Source organism: Arachis ipaensis, chromosome B7, assembly GCF_059453495.1.
Source record: "Arachis ipaensis isolate K30076 ecotype BB chromosome B7, ASM5945349v1, whole genome shotgun sequence".
NCBI lineage: Eukaryota > Viridiplantae > Streptophyta > Magnoliopsida > Fabales > Fabaceae > Arachis > Arachis ipaensis.
Genome location: NC_142442.1, coordinates 133,987,498 through 134,008,594, shown reverse-complemented (window position 1 = coordinate 134,008,594; position 21,097 = coordinate 133,987,498). Strand labels below are relative to the sequence as shown.

At 35.0% G+C, this 21,097-nt stretch overlaps 1 protein-coding gene across 3 annotated transcripts; it reads right to left on the bottom strand.

The window, feature by feature from the left end:
- Positions 1–15,740: 15,740 nt before the first annotated feature.
- Positions 15,741–20,620, bottom strand: LOC107605989 (TOM1-like protein 3). Of its 3 annotated transcripts, none has more exons than XM_016307949.3 (10): positions 20,347–20,620; positions 20,011–20,124; positions 19,538–19,616; positions 19,200–19,298; positions 19,001–19,114; positions 18,406–18,554; positions 17,568–17,649; positions 17,051–17,136; positions 16,766–16,960; positions 15,741–16,603 (listed from the first exon to the last, which is right to left on the bottom strand). In XM_016307949.3, exons 2-10 carry the CDS (start codon positions 20,118–20,120, stop codon positions 15,970–15,972), a joined length of 1,548 nt encoding a protein of 515 aa, XP_016163435.1. In that variant the 5' UTR covers positions 20,121–20,124; positions 20,347–20,620; the 3' UTR covers positions 15,741–15,969. The 3 variants fall into 3 exon arrangements, with proteins under 3 accessions (XP_016163435.1, XP_088348968.1, XP_088348967.1); XM_088492842.1 differs by having other exon boundaries at positions 20,353–20,615; XM_088492841.1 differs by having other exon boundaries at positions 20,359–20,615.
- Between the last annotated feature and the right edge of the window lie 477 nt (positions 20,621–21,097).

The following is a 21,097-nucleotide window of genomic DNA, read 5'->3' as shown; positions in this document are numbered from 1 at the left end:
CCAGAGTTCAGATTGCAAGAATGAATTAATACCACAAAAGAAACCAAAATCTTTGGAAATACTAAAAGAAAAATGAAAAATTACAACAAAACTACCTCCACTATTCTCTCATTATTTTTTTTTATGAAATATTTCTTTTCTTTTAATCATAGGCTCATAGCTGATAGGTCATACATCGAGTCAAATCTCAAAGTGGTCCCTGAGATTTACGAATTGCAATGATTTAGTCTTTGACTTACCAATTGCACTATTTACGTTCCTGAAATTGTAAAAAATGCATCTAATTGATCTCTCACCTCATTTTCGGCCATTTAATCTTGCTGCCGGCAATGACATGGCAAATGAGTACTACATTGGAGTTTGTTTGCCTCCGCCGCTCTTGGGTCCTAATCCCATTGGAGCTTGCCTCCACCATTGCTCAAATAAGAACCATCTTTGCCAAATATAGGCCTTCATGCTTACCGCAGGTCTTGTTGAAAATGACATATTTCTCTCGCGATTCATATACGCCTCTGCGTCGCTTGATTTTTCCTCTTATGCTTAGTCCGTATTTTTCAATACCCAAACGCACTTCCCCAGTATTTTTATCTACAATAACATTATATGGATTCTCTCTTCCTCCAATCTCCCTCTTGGCCAGTGAAGCTGCTGAATCGGCCTCTTCGACGGCACTATCGATCTTCCAGAGCTTCCTGAAATCAAGCCGGAGCCATCTTGATTGGGCTCTAATTCCTCATCGACAAATGCTATGGCGTCGGGCTCAAGCATGGTGGTGCGATTGTCGAGTTAGAAATTGCTGGACGAAAAGGCCTGGGAGGCGTCACCACGAATTGCGGAGATGGTGAGATGGTGTGCTGCGAAGCGCAGTTGACGTTGAAAAGAGTCTGGAAGGGCTCCGGGGAGATGCTGAAGGCGGAGGCAAGCTCCGGCGGGACCAGGGCCCAAGAGCAACGAAGGCAAGCTCCAGCGTGGTACTCATTTTCCACGTCATTGCCGGCGACATGGTTAAATGACCGGAAATGAAGTGAAGGACTAACTAGATACCTTTTTTATAATCTTAGGGATGTAAATAGTGCAATTGATAAGTCAAGGATCAAATAAGTGTATTTCGTGAATCTCAAGAACTGCTTTGAGATTTAACTTGTCATGCATCAGCAATTAGTAAATTATGTAACTGTGATGGTGATTGCAAGGATTTACACCGGTTCGGAATTCCACAAAATAATTCCGTTGTTAGTATAGTCCAAACCAATAGTCAATCCTCAAATCAAATTAAATTTGGTTTTGTCACATGTACAAACCCCAATAAGAATTAACCGAAGTATTTAAACTTCGAGTCTTCTCACAGGGAATTGCAATGAAATGTCCAATTATTAGCTATGAGATGCAAGGGGGTTTGATTTTCAATGGGCAAGAAAATAAATGGCAAGAAAATTTAATTGACAAGAAAGTAAAATGATAAGAACTAATAAAATAAAGGAAAAGTACTCTTGGCTAGACATAGGTAATTGAGATCACCATCCTTGTCTACAAACCAAATATTGATAATTATGAGAGGCCAACCTATTAAGTCTACTTTCAAAAGCCTTAAGTACGTAATGTCTACTCCTAAACTTGAAGTATGTCAAATAGGTTTGATCACATCAACCCATAAGTCTCAACCTATCTACTAATTAGATTAGTAGTTAGTTGGTATCAATGAGTATCAAGTTGATCACCAAGGGTTCTCAAATCACCAAATCATTGAGACCCAATGACTCAAGGCCACTCAATTCCCTTAGCCTAGGCCAAGAGTAAAGAAAACTACTCAAATACTAGAGAAAACATTTCATCAAATACATAGAGTGCAAGAAAAGTAAACATCACCACATACCAAAATTAACAAGATCCATAACTATCATCAACAAGAAATCAACAATAACAATGGAGGCAACATAAAAGAGACATAGAAACATGAAATTGCATTCAAAGAAATCAAGATTCAATAATGGTTCATAAACATAAAAATGGCAAAATAGGAAAATTAACAAGAACTAGAAGAACAAAGGTGTAACAACAAGAAATTAAAAGAGAAAACTAAATCAAAATAAGAATTGAAAGATGAATTTGAGAGAATTAAACCTAAACTACCCTAAATTCTAGAGAGAAGAGAGAGCTTCTCTCTCTAGAATTCTACCCTAAAACATGATGAAAACTAAACTATCACTACTTGGTTCATTCCCTCCTCAATCCTTGGGTTCAATAGCATCAAAAATGAGTTGGATTGGGCCCAAAATGAGCTGCAAAATCGCTGGCCACGATTTCACTTTAGTGAACCACGTGCTCCATCGGCGCGCATGCGTACATTGCGCGTGCGCATCCCTAGACATTAGACAACTATAGCAAATTTTATATCATTTTGAAGCCCCGGATGTTATCTTTCCAACGCAACTAGAACCGCCTCATTTGGATCTCTGTAACTCAAGTTATGATCGATTGAGTGCGAAGAGGTCAGGCTTGACAGCTTTGCGGTTCTTTCATTTCTTCATGAGTTTTCCCACTTTGCATGCTTTTCTCCTCACTTCTTCCATCCAATACTTGTTTTATAAACCTGAAATCACTCAACAAACATATCAAGGCATCGAATGAAATTAAAGTGAGTTAAATTTAGCTATTTTAAGGCCTAAAAAGTATGTTTTCACACTTAAGCACAAATTTAGGGAGAATTGCAAAACCATGCTATTTCATTGAATAAAGGTGGAAAAATGTGATAAAATCTCCCAAATTAAGCACAAGATAAACCACAAAATTGGGGTTTATCAAATCTCCCCACACTTAAACCAAGCATGTCCTCATGCTAAGAATAAAGAAGGACAAGAAAAGGGTATGAACATTTATTCAATGCAAAGAAACTATATAAACCTATCTACATGCATGTAAATGCAATATGATTCTATCTACTTGGTTAAAAGTAAATCAATCTCCAAGAGCATATATGAACAAGTAGGGCAAAGGTCATATGACGACTCACAAACTCTACCAATTCAAATATCAAAATGAAGTTCAAATAGACTTGCAAGAAGAAAGCTCATGAAAGCCGGGAACAAGGAATTGAGCATCGAACCCTCACCGGAAGTGTATCCGCTCTAGTCGCTCAAGTGTATAGGGTCGATTCACTCAATTCTCCTCTAATCATGCTTTCCAATATTTGTTTTTCATCTAACAATCAACAATTATTCAATGCATGCATACATTCATCATGAGGACTTATTCATAGGTTGTAATGGGGCTAGGGTAAAGGTAAGGATGCATATGGTCAAGTGAGCTTGAAATTTGTATCTTTGATTAGCCTAAGCTGTCACCTAACACATGTAACAACCTATACAATTCTAATACACAACCTAGCTACCCATGATTCTCACTTTTTCACATACTCATGCATTCTCTTTAATTAACATTCCATATGCATTGATTTTTATTGAACTTTACTTTGGGGCATTTTTGTCCCCTTTTTATTTCTTTTTTTGTTTCTTTATATTTTTTTATTTTTTTTTCACACATTTTTTTCAAAGTATATACAAACGTATCAATGCATATGGTTTTACATATTTAATGCATAAGCATATACCCAATTCCCAAAAATCTTCAACAAAATACAAAAACACACTTTTCTCTCAACTAATGTCCCAAGTTTTCTATACCCAAATGATACACACCCTCACTAGCCTAAGCTAATCAAATATCCAAATTAAGGACATTTATTATTTTTCCCTAATGGGTAGTGATGTGCTACAATTAAGAACAAATGGGATTAAATAGGCTCAAAATTGGCTAACAATGGTTGATGAAAGGTAGGCTATTTGGGTAAGTGAGCTAAATGAAATGGTGGCCTCAATCATATAAATGCATGTATACATGGAACAATGGACATAAAGAATCAAACAAATCAAAGATTACAATCATAGAAAGAGAATGATGCACACAAGAATGAAATAAAGTGGTTATAAGATGTAACCACACAATTAGGCTCAAAACTCACATGCTTGTGTTCTTAGCTCAAAAACCATGTTCCAAAATACATTCTTCAAGCAAGTTTGTCACAAAAAAATTTTTCAAATTGGTAGGGTGCCCTAAAAATAATTTTTTTTTTGGAAAAGAAATCATCACCCTAACCAAGTAGTCCTAACATAAAAAGAGGTGGTAAAATATGTACAAATTTTAACTATCATGCAACCTATCATATAATGCAGCAACTAATCTAACAAGGACAAAAAATTGAAAAATTAAATTTGGTGTTGAAAAAGAAAATGGTTACCCATGGAGATTGGTCAGACGACCTCCCCACATTTAGAAATTTGCACCGTACTCAGTGCATACAAAGAAGAGCAATGTGGATGGGTTGCTACAATTGATGAGCTCCTTCAAAAGGTTGTGCGGGTGAACTTGTTTGTTGCCCCATTTAGAAGCTTTTCCATCCCTTTTCTTCTTGGTGGCCAACCTAAAAAGAAAGAGAAAGAAAGGAAATTAAGCCTACAACAAAGATATCAAAGCAATTAGAACATAGGCGGGGGCTAATGCCAAATAAAAGTAGGGTTCTCACTATATGTTAGCTACGCATGTAAGTGAGAGAGCAATATAGGCAAATGGCATATCAACTAATACTTGATGCAAAAGAAAAGTCAAAGCATGGGTACATGACATGAAGAGCATGTTGCATCAAGCTTAATCAATAATTAACACAAACAAGATTAGTGATAAGCATGAGAGCATTTGGTCCCATCCTAACTCAATGATGATGAGGTATAAAAACAAGGAATCATGAGTTAGGAAGGACTAAAGCACTAATCTTGTGTGTAGAGCGAATATTACAATTAATGTAACAAGTCACAAAGCACCAAGATTAACCAAAAAATTCTCAACAATTGAATATAAGAATCCAACACCATTATTAAAACAAGAACTTAGAAAAGAAAACGAGAGGAAGTTATAAAAACAAAATTAAAATGCAATGGGTGATAATATGCAAATACAACATATAGAAGAAAATGAAAATAAGAAAAAATAAAAAGTGAAATTTTGAAAAGAAAAGAAGAATGGAAAGAAAGTAAGAAAGGAAGAAAGAAGGAGAAAGAAAGAGGAAGAAACTAGAAGGAAAAGAAGAGAAGAAGAGAGAAAGAAAACAGGGCAGAACAGGGGAAAAACAGGGTGCGGAGGGCGACGCGTACGCGTCACGCACGCGTGCGCATGGGTGGGCAGGCAGGACAGGGGACACGGACGCGTAGAGTACGCGTACGCATGTTTGATGAAGTTGGTGACCGACGCGGACGCGTCACGTACGCTTGCGCGTCAGGCCGCGGGCACAGAGTAGGCACAACTTTGGCACAACTCTCTGATTTTTGTACCAGGAGTGTGAGATGCACCACCGATGCGTGCGCACACGCCGCACAGCACGCTCGCACGCGGATGCCCCTTTTTTTTTAGAATATGCTTAGAACAAAAACAGGGTACTCTCCTAATTTACAAGCATTCTAAAACAATCAAAAATCAAATTTAACAACAAATCTTTTTGGTTTTTGAGAAATTTTCAAATACACTAAAAACAAAACTTATACTACAAGTAAAACACTACTCAACAACAACTAAGCTACAACTTAAGGCACAATCTAATCAAACAAACTAACAAGCAAAATATTAAAACAAGAGTATGAAAAGAGGAAAACTACCTAACAATGGCAACCCAATTCATCTATTGATTATATTTACAAGAGAATGGAAAGAGTTTACCATGGTGGGGTATCTCCCACCTAGCACTTTTAGTTTAAGTCCTTAAGTTGGACATTTGGGAAGCTCCTTGTCATGGTGGCTTATACTTGAACTCATCTTGAAACTTCCACCAATGCTTGGACTTCAAGTAAGCTCCAAAATTCAAGATCAATGGCACCAAGCTTTGATGAAGTTCCACACAAGTTAAGGGCTTCTAAAATTGGTCTTCATATATTTTCGGATCACAAATCTTGTTTCTACACCCATCTTCAAGTTGATCATCACAATTCCAATTGGGTGAGAAGTGATCCGAATTCTCAAGTAAACACCAAAGCATCTTCCTAGACCCTTTTAGTTGAGAACTATACCAACCATTGTACTTAGACTTTGAGTTTTCAACCATAAGAAACTTTGATTGGCATTTCCACCCACTAACCAATTCTTTCATACTCTTGACTCCACAAAGAACTCTAAGTTGCCCATCCGTCTCAAACAAACCATATTCAAGTGAGAAATTAAAGCTTAGGGATAGGAATTTTACCCACTTGAATGTTGTATTGGATGGTGACTTAGGAAGGGTGGTCCTAATGATCTTGCAAGTTCCACTCCCTTGTGCTCTTCTTTGACTACCTCCACCTCTTCACAAGCTTCTTCAATTTCAACTTCTTCCTCTTGGTAACTCTCTTCCAATTCAATCTCTTCTTCATTGCTCACCAAGGGCATGAGAGGTTGTGCTTCTTCTTCTTTGACCTCAATTTCAAGCCCAATGGGAGGGGATTCAATTGTAGATAGGAACTCCTCAATGATTGAATCCATCTCTTGGTCAACCTCTTCAAAGGCATCAACCACTTCTAAGGCTTCAACCACTTCTTCCGCCTCAATTATCTCGACTTTCTCCCCTTGTGGCAATCCTTGTTTCACCCCTTCTTCTACACCTTGAAGCTCTAAACTCACTCCCTCACTATGCTCCTGGATTGCTACTCCACATTCAACAATGGGAGTTCCTTGATCGCATAGGCTTAGGCGGGAGGAGACCATATTGCTAACGGCTTCCGCTATGGTAGCTATCTTGGCTTCTAACTCTTTGAACTCCTTGTGGTTCTCTTCTTGCCTTCGAATGTAAGAACTAACACATTCTTGGAGAGAATCATCCATTGGAGGTGGTGTGGAAGGAGAAGGTTCATTGTTTGAGAGGAAAATTTCATAATTGGAAGTTGGTTCATCTTGGTAAGGGTATGGAGGTGGTTCTTGAGAGTAATTGTGTTGGAATGGTGGTGGTTTCATGTGTGGTTCATATGGTTCATAAGGTGGTTGGTATGGTGGATAAGAATTAGGGTCATAATGAGGTGTTTGGTGGTAGGGGGCTTGTGAGTAAGGTGGTTCAAAGTCATGTTGAGGGGTGGTTCATAGGCATGTGGTGGTGGTTGTTGACAATCACAATAAGGGTCACCACATCCATTAGATTGATATGCACTAGGATTAGAATTATACCCATAAGAAACCGGAGGAAGTTGTTGCCAATAAGATTGATCAATCCCTTGAGGCTACTCCCATCGTTGATTCCCAAATCTTTGATGCATGTTATCATTGTAACTTCCATTCCCTACAACATAATTTGAGCCAAACTCATAGTCAAAGTGGTGAGAATTCATAATAGCAAATAAAAATAAAAGCTAACAAAAATAAGCAATAAAGTCCTAAAGTTAACAAAAACTAACAAATAAGCAAAAGACAAGCATATTCACAATATTCACAATAGCCAATAATGTAACACCATTGCAACTCCCCGATAACGGCGCCATTAATTTGATAGCAAGGATTTGTACCGGTTCGGAATTTCACAAAATAATTCCGTTGTTAGTATAGTCCAAACCAATAGTCAATCCTCAAATCAAATTAAATTTGGTTTTGTCACATGTACAAACTCCAATAAGAATTAATCGAAGTATTTAAAATTCGGGTCGTCTCACAAAAAATTGCAATAAAATGCCCAATTATTGGCTATGAGATGCAAGGGGGGTTTGATTTTCAATGGGCAAGAAAATAAATGGCAAGAAAAATTAATTGACAAGAAAGTAAAATGATAAGAACTAATAAAATAAAGAAAAAGTACTATTGGCTAGACATAGGTAATTGAGATCACCATCCTTGTCTACAAACCAAATATTGATAATTATGAGAGGCCAACCTATTAAGTTTACTTCCGAAAGCCTTAAGTACGTAATGTCTACTCCTAAGCTTGAAGTATGTCAAATAGGTTTGATCACATCAACCCATAAGTCCCAACCTATCTACTAATTAGATTAGTAGTGGGTTGGTGTCAATGAGTATCAAGTTGATCACCAAAGGTTTTCAAATCACCAAATCATTGAGATCCAATGACTCAAGACCGCTCAATTCCCTTAGCCTAGGCCAAGAGTAAAGAAAACTACTCAAATACTAGAGAAAATATTTCATCAAACGCTTAGAGTGCAAGAAAAGTAAACATCACCACATACCAAAATTAACAAGATCCATAACTATCATCAACAAGAAATCAACAATAACAATGGAGGTAACATAAAAGAGACATAGAAACATAAAATTGCATTCAAAGAAATCAAGATTCAATAATGGTTCATAAACATAAAAATGGCAAAATAGGGAAATTAACAACAAGAACTAGAAGAACAAAGGTGTAACAACAAGAAATTAAAAGAGAAAACTAAATCAAAACAAGAATTGAAAGATGAATTTGAGAGAATTAAACCTAAACTACCCTAAATTCTAGAGAGAAGAGAGAGCTTCTCTCTCTAGAATTCTATCCTAAAACATGATGAAAACTAAACTATCACTACTTGGTTCATTCTCCCCTCAATCCTTGGGTTCCATAGCATCATAAATGAGTTGGATTGGGCCCAAAATAAGCTGCAAAATCGCTGGCCACGATTTCACTTTAGTGAATCACGTGCTCCATCGGCGCTCATTCGTACATTACGCGTGCGCGTCCCTAGACGTTAGGCAATTATGGCAAATTTTATATCATTTTGAAGCCCCGGATGTTAGCTTTCCAACGCAACTAGAACCGCCTCATTTGGATCTATGTAGCTCAAGTTATGGTCGATTGAGTGCGAAGAGGTCAGGCTTGACAGCTTTGCGGTTCCTTCATTTCTTCATGAGTTCTCCCACTTTGCATGCTTTTCTCCTCACTTTTTCCATCCAATACTTGCCTTATGAACCTGAAATCACTCAACAAACATATCAAGGTATCGAATGGAATTAAAGTGAGTTAAATTTAGCTATTTTAAGGCCTAAAAAGCATGTTTTCACACTTAAGCATAAATTCAGGGAGAATTACAAAACCATGCTATTTCATTGAATAAATGTGGAAAAAGGTGATAAAATCTCCCAAATTAAGCACAAGATAAACCACAAAATTAGGGTTTATCAGATAGCTGTGATTAAGTTATCAACAATGGATGAGATATATTTTTACGAATTCAATAGGATTTAATTATTATCATAACTAGAGTGAGATCCGTGCGATAGGCGAAGAGATAAATTAATTATATTTTATAATGTAGTTTAGTAAATATTATATTATTTAGAGATTGATTAGATAATATATAAACTAATGTTAAATTTGAATTATTTATATTAAAAATATTTTACAGAATATTTATTTGATAAGTTATATATAATTCTATATAATTATTTAATTAAAATATAATATAAATTAAAATATAGTTTATTAATTTAAAAATTTAAATTTATTTATTTAAAAAAAAAGACATAGACCTTTTTATATTAGAGTTTTATATAATTACATCTTGATTTGTTGTTTCTATTAATATAAATTAAAATATAGTTTATTAGTTTAAAATTTTGAATTCATTTATTTTTTAAAAAGACATAGTCATTTTATATTAGAGTTGTATAAAATTACATTTTTATTTGTTCCTTCTATTTTTATATTTGCTTTAGCTGTCATATTTTGTCTTTTCATATAGCGTTATTTGTCTTGCAAATAATTAAAAAAAATAAAAAAAATGAATGAGAATAAGAAACACAAAAAATATAATATAAAATTATATCATGATATATTTGAAAATATACCTAGTAAGAAAATGGGCCAAATTTAAACTTACTTTAGTTTAGAAAAATAAATACAAAATAAAAAATACCAAAAATAAAATATAAAATTATAAATTAATTTTATAATCATGATATATTTGAATGTATTTAGTAAGAAAATGTGCCAAATTTAAACTTATTTTAAAAATTAGATATACTGTTAACATGTATAAGTTAGAATTTTAATATTTGTAGTTGAAATTTTTATAATTATTATGACACTTTTAATGTATATTTATTGTATTTGATTAGTATTTTATATTTTAATGAATAATAATAAATAAGAATTTTTCTTTTTTTTTAAATTTTACTAAATAATAATTGGTTGATTTTTAAATTTTGCCAAATTATTAAAGTTACTGATATGGTATTATTAAAAGAGAAACACATTATTTAAATTTATTGTATAAGAAGTTGATATCAAATTTTGTATAATAAAAATAGAGTCTCCATTTTTCTTGACTTCATCCGGTTCTCCGTTAATATTATCGGATTTTCTATTTATTTATAAAAAAAATATTATTAGGTGTTCTTGGAGCATCACATGTGTAATGTGTTGTATTCGAAACCAACTAAAAAAATGTTATTTTAGATTAAAATTTAAGTTAGTAATAAGTCATAGTATAAAATCATACGACAATTATTAGTATATATATTCTACTGACGGTTAATGTTGTAAGTGTGAGGAGTATATGAAGTTAGTCCCACATTAAATAAAATAAGAAAGAGTGAATAGTTTATAAGATCAGAAACCCATTAATTTATTACTTTAAAGTTTTGAATTTGATGTAATATTTTTTCATCTTATGTTGTTTCACTTAATTTCTTCCTGAAATTCCAGAATTATTTTAATCTGCATATAATATAAAGTGAGGCATGCATCGAAACGTTTTCTAACGTAAAACTAGTTCTTTATCCTGAAGTGTGAAGTCCCACTTAACTTTCTTGTAGTTGAAGATAATATAATCAATAACAAGGTCCAAGAATCATAGTTAACCACCCACCAACAAATTTGGTACCACAAATAATTAGTGCATCATGAACCTGCCTATTATCGGCACTTTATAGGAATTACCCAGTGTTAATCAAAATGGTAGACCGTAGCACAAAGCACGAAGGTTCCTACTCTAACCTTATACAATACATCAAATCTTGCATTCATAAATACATATAAATACTGAGTGACACTCACTACTACTACTCATGCACACACTACTCATTCAATTATGAAAAAGAAAAAGGTAATGGGATTGGGGCATCAAACTAAGTTAGCATCAGCAAGAAAGAGCAATAATAGAAGCAACTCGTTCATTCCCATTAGAGGAAGAATCAAGAGGAAAATATTCTTACTTGTGTTTGGAAAATTAAGGAAGACCTTCAGCCACCACATCCTTGGTTCTCTCGCTAGCTAGCTAAAAGTAACACATGTTCTTTATATGAATCTTCAAAACTACCCTCATTATGATCTTCTATTGTTTACTCTATTAGATTGAGTTTGATGCCAATAATCCCCCTATATTACATTGTCTCATACTCTCGTGGAAGATGTAATATTGATGATATTTATTAAATAATGTGATTATGATATCTTAATGAATATCATATTAGATTAGACGCACCATTGTAACGATGTTTCTTGATCTTATTTCAGTGTTTATCGAGTTAGTTAGAGACAACATTGTGAAACACAAAAGATGTAAAATATTAAATACCACAAAAATAGATAAATAAAACATAAAATATCTTATTTGGATAATGCAGTAAGAGTTAAAAAAAGGGAAACGGGATATTTAACAAAACATGATATACTTCCCGTAAGCACCACCTCAAAGTGGTGTCGATTTTTGTGGGAAGGTTCCTCCATTATGCCAAAAGAAGGAGAGGATTTCTAAATCATTCGAACAAACCGAAAAAGAAAAATACGTTGGCAAAAGACGATTATCTATCAATAAATTCTCAGATATTTTAGCGTCCTCAATCCTTGTTGCAATTGTATGTATTTTAGTGATGACTAGGCATGATTCCATACAGCTTTTCTCAATATTCTGAACGAGGAAGCATATATTAATAAAAACATAGCTAGTCCTAGTCTAGTCAGTAGTTATCGGATAGTATCATGAACCCCTAACTTAGGATAATTTTTTTTGGTTAAGAGTGAATATTATAATTTAATTTTTAAAAAAAAAAGTGTATATTGTACACGTATTTATTTTTTTAATTTTTTTTATATAAAATACAATCTTTACTCTTCATTAGAAAATACTCTTCACCATAAGATTAGTCAATTTGTACTAATTTTATTAAAGATATTACACATTAATACTAAATTGTCTTTAATAAATAATTTTTACTAATTTATATATTCAAATTCTGAAAAATTTGAATACAAACTGTATTAATTTATGTGTATAAAATTCTTAGTAAATATAGATGTAAATTATATATTTCTTATATGCAAAATGTCTATAAATATAACAACAATAACAACAAAAATTTGTCTCACTAGGTGGGGTCGACTACATGAATCAAACGACGTCATTGAGCTCTGTCATGTATCATGTCTATAGAGACACCGTTTACATGTAGATCTCGTTTGACCACCTCATGGATGGTCTTCTTAGGTCTTCCTCTACCTTTCACCCTTTATCCATCTTCCATCTCATCCACCCTCCTAACTGGGTGTTCTGTCGGTCTTTTTCTCACATGTCCAAACCACCTGAGACGCGATTCTACCATCTTTTCCACAATAGGTGCTACTACAACTCTCTCCCTTATATCTTCGTTTCTTATTTTATCCAATCGCGTATGACCACTCATCCATCTCAACATCTTCATCTCTATCACACTTAGTTTATGTCCGTGCTCCCCTTTGGCCGCCCAACACTCCGTACCATAAAGTATAGCCGGTCTTATAGTAGTACGATAGAATTTACCTTTAAGTTTTAAAGGCACTTTTTTATCGCATATAAAACCAGATGCACTCTACCATTTTGACCAACCTGCTTGGATCCTATTATTTACATCCTGTTCAATCTCTCCATTATCCTGTATGATGCACCCAATATACTTTAAACTTTTAACTTTTTGTATGATGTTTTCTCCAATCTTCACCTATATATTAGGGTTTTCCCTTCTCGGACCGAACTTACATTCCATATATTCCGTCTTGCTACGACTTATGCGCAGACCATACATTTCTAGAGCTTCTCTCCATAAGTCCAACTTCTTATTTAGGTCTTCCCTTGACTTTCCCATAAGGACGATATCATCGGCAAAAAGCATGCACCATGGCACAGGCTCTTGGATGTGCTCTGTGAGTACTTCCAAGACTAATGTGAAAAAGTATGGACTTAAGGATGATCCATGCTATAATCTTATACCAATAGGAAATTCCTCTGTCATACCACCTTGAGTCTTCACATTAGTTGTGACTTCATCATACATATCTTTAATTGCATGAATATATGCGATCATTACTCTCTTCTTTTCTAAAACCTTCTATAAGACCTCCCTTGGTACCCTATCATACGCTTTTTCCAAATCAATAAACACTATATGTAGATCCCTTTATTACTACGATACCTCTCCATCATCCTTCTTAATAGGTATATCGCTTCGGTGGTGGATCTGCCTGACATAAATCCAAATTAATTCTCTGTTACTTGTGTCTCTTTTCTCAGCCTCCGTTCTATCACCATTTCCCATAACTTCATGGTATACCTCATGAGCTTGATCCCTCTATAGTTTTCGCAACTTTGTATATCCCCCTTATTCTTGTAGATAGGTACCACGGTGCTCTTTCTCCACTCATCAAGCATCTTCTTTGACCTTAAAATCTCATTAAAAAGCTTGGTTAACCAGTTGATGCCTTTTTCCTCCAAGGCCCTTCTAAACCTCAATCAGGATATTATCAGGTCCTACTGCCCTGCCATTTTTCATTTGCTTTAAAGCCTCTTTTATCTCGAAATCTCGAATCCTTCGATATTAGTCAAAGTTTTGATCTTCTTCCCTTGTGCATAACTGACCAAGGCTTGGAAGAGTCTTATGTCCTTCATTAAATAACTCGTAAAAGTAGCTCTTCCACCTTTCATTAATCTTCTCCTCTTGAGCCAACATCTCTCTATCTTTATCCTTTATGCACTTAACCTGATCCAAATCTCTCGTTTTTCTTTCACGGCTCTTTGCGATTCTATATATACCTTTTTCTCATTCTTTCGTACCCAAAGACTGGTAGAGACCCTCATATGCTCTTGTTCTTACTTCACTTACAACCACTTTTGTCTCTTTCTTAGCCGCCTTATATTTTTTCCAATTATCTGCATTGTGGCATAAAGACTACTCTTTAAAATACTCCCTTTTTATCTTTATCTTTTCTTGTACACTCACATTCCACCATCAGGACTCCTTGTCTCTTGGTCCTATTCTTTTAGATTCACCAAAACTTTCTTTTACTGTTCTTCTAATAACTTCTGCCATCTCCCTCCACATCTCTTCCGCGCTTCTATTCCCATCCCACTTTGCCTTCTCTCCTACCCGTCTTAGGAAGCTTCTTTGTTCCTCACCTTTCATCCGCCACCACCTCGTCCTTGGGTTCTTCGTATGATGTCTTTTTCTCAACCTTTGCTCAACGCGAAAATCCATGACGAGCATCCTATGTTGTGTTGTTAAACTCTCTCCTGCGATAATTTTACAATTAATGCAAAATTTTTTGTCGACTCTCCTCAACAAGAAGTCGATTTGAGAGCTTGTCATGCTACTCTTATAGGTTATAAGATATTTGTCTCTCTTTTTAAAACATGTATTTGCGATGAGAAGGTCAAAGGTTGAGGAAAAGTCCAAAATAGTTTTACCCTTGGCATTGATCACCCCAAAATAATAGTCTCCGTGAATACTTCCATACCCAGTCACTTCTCTTCCAACATGGCTATTTAAATCTCCTCCTAAGAAAATCTTATCTCCCAAAGGTATGTCTTAAACCAAACTCTCTAGATCCTCCCAAAACCTTATCTTGTGTTGTTCGTCCGAACCCACTTGCGGTACATAGGCGCTAATCACATGAAAAGCACCTCCCTCCACCACAAGTTTGATGGAGATGATCCGATCTCCCACCCTCTTGACATCTAATACGTCCTTCTTCCACTGTTTATCCACAATAATACCAACCATATTCCTATTCTTCACTTTTCTTGTATACCAATGTTTGAATCCGAAAGTATCCAACTCCCTAGCCTTCGCACCAACCCATTTTGTTTCTTGTAGGCACATAATATTAATCTTTCTCCTTGTCATAGTGTTCACCACCTCCATAAATTTTCCTATTAGAGTGCCTATGTTCCATGTCTCAAATTTCAACATTCTGTCACTCCGACCTTTACCTTTTACTTTGTGAACTAGCTTATTTACCTTCGTCCGTTCACGAAAACGCGGGAACCCTTACCCATTTAACATTACATCTGGGCACCGAGACAGCGACCCTTACTCATTTGACACCGTACTCGAGCCATACAACGCGTTGCTTCTGAACAACGACCTAGCTTTAACGCAATAACGTTTTTTATTCATGTCATGAGGATTCGACTATGTTTTTATGTTAGTTGTCGAAAACCTAACACAACTCTCCTCCTTTATCCGAGTTTGGGACCAACTATACATCGCAAGTGTAACATAGGCGGAGTTATACAAAATGTCTATAAATTTAATTACAAATTATTACTAACCACATTGACAAAAAATGATAATATATACTAGTCATATAGCATTGCTCGTAAATAAATATTATGATACTCACTCTATTTGGTGGATAATGGAGCTCGAAGAGTTTGAAATTACCCCCATCGAATAAATACTCACTTCCATTTTTCAAATAGGGATTTTGGAAGAAATTCTGAAGCTAGGAATCCGATATTATTTAGAACACGAGCCAACAAATCCAATATGAACCATATACATGAATATATGCAACGACTATAGATTTTAAACTACGTACACGCATGGGAAAATCATACCCGAAGATTCCTAAACACAACCACAAAATGGGTTGTCTCAATGATCTGAAGCAAAACACGATGAACCACACTCGTGAGCTGTAGCAGTATAAACAATACAAACAATATCTCAATATGACCTATTATTTGGTTTGGAAGATGAAGAGGTTTTGGATTTGGCAAAATCAACCAAATCTTTGAACAGGACATCTTCTGGCTTCTGTTGTTTGGTTGGGGTGGATGGATTTAGAGACAGATTCTGAGTTTGCCCAACCAAACCATCATAAGAGGAACTGGATCCACCACTTGAATAAGTTGTTCCACTTTGTTGCTCAAAAAATTGTTGTCTCTGGTTGTGCTTCGCAGGTGGCGGTGGAAGGAACCCAGTAGATGGTGTGTCCCTGTCCCATTGAGCTGGAGGCAGATCTTCTGAATACTTTTTTGTGGGAGATGGCTCATCATACACAGGCTGGCCACTGACAATTGGTGAAGTACTCCTGGCATGAGTAGGAGGTGAAGAGGACCGTGCAGGAATAGTTGATGCGGTGGGATTAGTCGGAGCTGCCAACGGAGTCTGCTTTGAGTTTTCAGAGGATCCTCCCTCTGCTTTATATGCATCACCACTGAGATAGTCAACCATGCCTGTGTCAGAGTAGACCGGATTCTTTGATGGTGGTGGTGGAGGAAGAAATGAGTTAAACCTCCCTGGTTCTGCCTTGTCGTAGGCTGGTTTCCGGTTCTGTGCATTAGTATCGCGTGATGACCTGAAATTATTGTATTGAACTGCTAATTATAGTGTGTATCAAATGGAAATATGCTCGACAGAAATCTAATTACACCATGAATCCATGATATAAACAATTATGCTCACTAAGATATATGAACTACCACAAGATTAATATAATGAAAGAATTTCTGTGGTTCACCTATGGGCTAGTTGAGCAAAATCATCCTCTGACTCATCATCATCCTCGTGATTTACATTTACAAGTGGCAGAGCTGGAGTTTCTGTTGCTCTTGCACCTGTATCGACAGTTCCGTTCGCAATATTGTCGTGTTTGAGGAGTACTCGCTGAAGGCTGTCATTCAGTGCCAATCCCTGAATTAAAAGCTGCTCATCCCTGGACAAAAGGCAACCATTATTGTCATTATTTTGGGGTTCCATGGCGAGAAGAGACTTCTATTTTTTTTTTTTTGCGAAAATTTCTTACGCAGTATTGTTCACAAGAAGCATCACACGCTTTTGATAAGATCGGCACTGGTCCACAAGGTCAACAATGAATTCATCTTTCACGCTCTGCCAAGTTTTATTAAAAACATTAGGAAACAAATGAAAATCGACAACTCACCATGACTACTTTGCACAGAACAAAAAATAAAAAATATTATAGCAAGTAAAAGCATTAAGTTTGAAATATGTCTTAGTTCTGCAACTGCAAGGAACATTTCTGTAGATGTCATGACTGGATTTTTCCCTTCCAGAACACGTTTGTAGGTTATCTACTCTGAAACAACAGCTAAACACAATGTCTAGTACAAATGAATTAATCCCCATGTAAACAATAGATTGAAATTTCCCTAGTGCTTCACAATAACTAACAGAATGGAAAAACGAGTAATGAGAAATATAGCATCTTCAAGCACGTCTTCATAAACAAGAAAAACTGAACAGAAGTTCGACAATGAAGCAAGAAGATAAAGAAACATAACAGGAGGGAAAAGTATCACCTTGGGATCTTTAGGATTCAGGGCATTCAGCATTTCCATCAAAACATCAGCTAGTCCTTGAGCATTTTGAATCTCTGGCACACTGATTATAAACAAATTTAGTTGAGAGAGACGGAGAAAAAAAAGCTAAAGCAAAGAAAATTTACCAGGAGAAAGAAGACAAGTACTAAAAAAGATAAAGAATAGTATTCCTACAACAGTTACATAGATGGATGAAGACAAAAAATTGAGCACCAGCCGAAAAGAGCACCAAAATCCCCCATAAATCCATAAGAGGATGTCCCCTAATTAAATCATCAACATTTGCAAGGCCTAAAGCCCTAAACATTTGGCCGGCACCAGGGCAAACTAATACCCCCTTGACTACTAGGCCGATGTGGTGCTGACCCTTAAGATGTTCGGGGAAGAGACTAGATATAACCAGTATGACGTAGGGCATTAAAATGACAAACTTTCAAACAGCTTCAAAAACTCTTTTCATTATTTAATTCCTTTTTGTCTAAGTTGGAAATTCATCGCCACAAGAATTGGACAGATTTCTTACCCTGACAAAGGACCTTCAACTTCAGAAACTACCAACAGGTAAATTGGTTCGTAGAGATGTAAAATTTAAAATCATAAACCATCAATTTAGAGGATCCATTATTATGACTTTACCAGCATGCAAACTGTGCGTAAAATTTGGCATACATATTTGTATAAAATTGAGTTTTATAAGATGGGGTCCCTACCTACTCAATTAAATCTTTTTGCATTATGTGAATTATATGGTAATACTTTTAGCCAGACACAACAAACATAGGGATTAGAATATTAGGATATGAAGTTGAAAGAGCACCTAAGGCCAGATTCATCCGAATGAAGAGAAGCCTGAATAGCAGCATCATCATCATATTCTACAGCTGAATGAACAACTGGCTGGGTTTGAGGAGGAGTGAAAAATGGCACACTGCTCTCTGCTCGTGGTGGAAATTCAACTCCAGCAGCCTAGCAAATATTAATTATTAAGAATAATACATTTGAGAAACAAAATATTAATGCTTCTGATCCAAAAATAACTTAATCATATGTAGTTTTGAATAGAAATTTAGATATGCCTTTGTGAGAAAGAGAGCATTTGAGTGAGTGTGTGTGCATGCCTAGGAGTGCAACTCCAACATGCACACACACATTTGCATGGAGCTTGTGGAGTAATATAACCAACGTACTAAAAAACAATAATTTAAAAAAAAAATTACTACAGGCTAATTTTTTCCCAGGTTAACGCAAGAACTATAAGAATATGTCACATGCAGTAAAAGATATAACATCTTTTACATCATTAATGTGCATCAATAAAAACGTCAATGCATGTCAATATACAGTAGAACTATTTGCTTGCAAAAATAAATTAATTGCCTGAAAGTAATATCTTGGTGCACAAGAGTTATCACCTTTAATTCATTATATGCTGCATAGTATTGGGGGTAAACACCGGTTGGGCCCCCAAAAGCTTCTTGCCATGTATCAATCAAAATCAGTATCTTTTCCCTCACATTTAAGTCAGGCTGTACAATGAGATGTAAAAGAAATAAAGGAGTGGATAAGAGAGTCTATTACTGAACTATAAAAGGTGTCAAAGAAATTAAATACCTTCTTCTTCACTATCTTAACCATATCATGTAAGATGTCCCGCTCAACAATCTGCTGAAACACGCTTTCACCACAATTTTTACTAAGGGTCTCCAGTGCCTACATCAAATACATACCATGCATGTGAGTTAGAGTTATTCACTATGTCTACATAACTGACACTATGAATAAAAATTTTGGCAGTACTCTACGCCTCATATCTTATAGCAGCAAAAGAATTTAAAAAATATGAACAACTTTACAAAAGTTACTTTAACCTATAAAATAATATGTCACACGACATCAAATTGCATTAAAACATTCAATAACTATCAAAAAAGTAGAAGAGAAATACTAACAAAAAGTGCCAGAAGTTGTATCTTAGGACTTTTATTGCCCAAACGCTTCTTAAGTATCTTTAACGCATCCTTTGCTTGCCTGCAAATTTAATCAGTTCAGCAGAGAAGATCAAGAACAACATAATCAAGGAAAACCCAGTGTCCAGAATAAGTTATAAAGAATCAATCAACATACTTAAGATCCAAAACCAAAAAGTAAAAACTGAATATCAAGTTAACAAGAAAAGAAAAAGGACACAGTTTCACTTTTGCCTACTTGACACCTAGCTCACTAAGCCACAATGTATGAATTACCAACAGTTCTCTGGCAAACACTAGCAGAAGGTTAGGAACCTAGTGTAAAGTGATCATTGAAATTACATAAAATTACTCACAAACCAAAAGCATACATAATACCTAAATCACAGGTATGAGAGACAAAAAGAAAAGTTAAACACGAAAAGGAGCAAGAGTATGAGCTATAAGGTTTTTACTTAGGGTCCATATTGATGATATCACACAACTCAATGTTAATTGCCCAATCAGGACCAATAAGCATGTCACTTGTTGCCCTCTCAGCACACGTAGCAGCATTGTTAGCCATCTCTCTGCAAAATCCCAAAACCACGCAACGACAAAATCCATATCAATAAGCAAACCCAAATTATATACCCAATCCAAAAAAAATCTAAACTTGTTATTACACCTTACTAAAATCGTCATTTACTACAGGCATGACCACTAATTAATCCACAATTTTCAAAATTATCAAACCTCACAGTACCAATTCAATCGGTCAAAATTAGCAGAGAGAGAGAGGGAGAAATAACCTTAACCTTTACCTGTGGAAGGAAAACAATCGGATGGTAGAAGAATTGAATTGATGGAATGGAATGGAATCGTAGAATCAGAATAGAGAAGCGAATCCGAATGTATGAGGAAGCAGATGAGAGATTGGAAGAAAGAAGATCGGTCTCCAATTGGGGATTTTGGGGACCGACTTTTCACTTTTTTTTTGTTCTTACACACAACACACCTCACCTACACGAACAACGAAACCATGTCCTTTTTTTTTTCCTTCTCTTTTCTCATTTTATTCGTTTTACGATCGCGACAAATTAATCTGTATTAGTATTATTATTTGAAAAATGTTGCTTGTGTTTTAAAATTCAACTTTTGAATTATTTTTTTAAGAATTTATTATTTAATTAATTTAAAAAAAACTTATTTTTACGTATTAATTATTTAAAAAATAAAAAAATATTTATTTTTTATTTTTTTAAAAAAATTGAATAAAGAATTAAATTTAAAGAATATGTAATTGTATTATTATTATTTATTCTAAAAAATATTATTCCCTCTTATTTCTGGAAGAAATAAAAATAAAACGAGTTGAAATGTAATTAGATAAAATAAATTAAATTTAAAATTATAATTAAAATGACAAATCAAAGAGTACTCTTTTTTGAAGAGAAAAATATCTAAAATAATATACATACATATTTTTTTATTGTCTAGAATAATTTTTAATTTGACAAACTAAAAATTAATTGTAGAGAAATAAACTAATCATTGAATCAA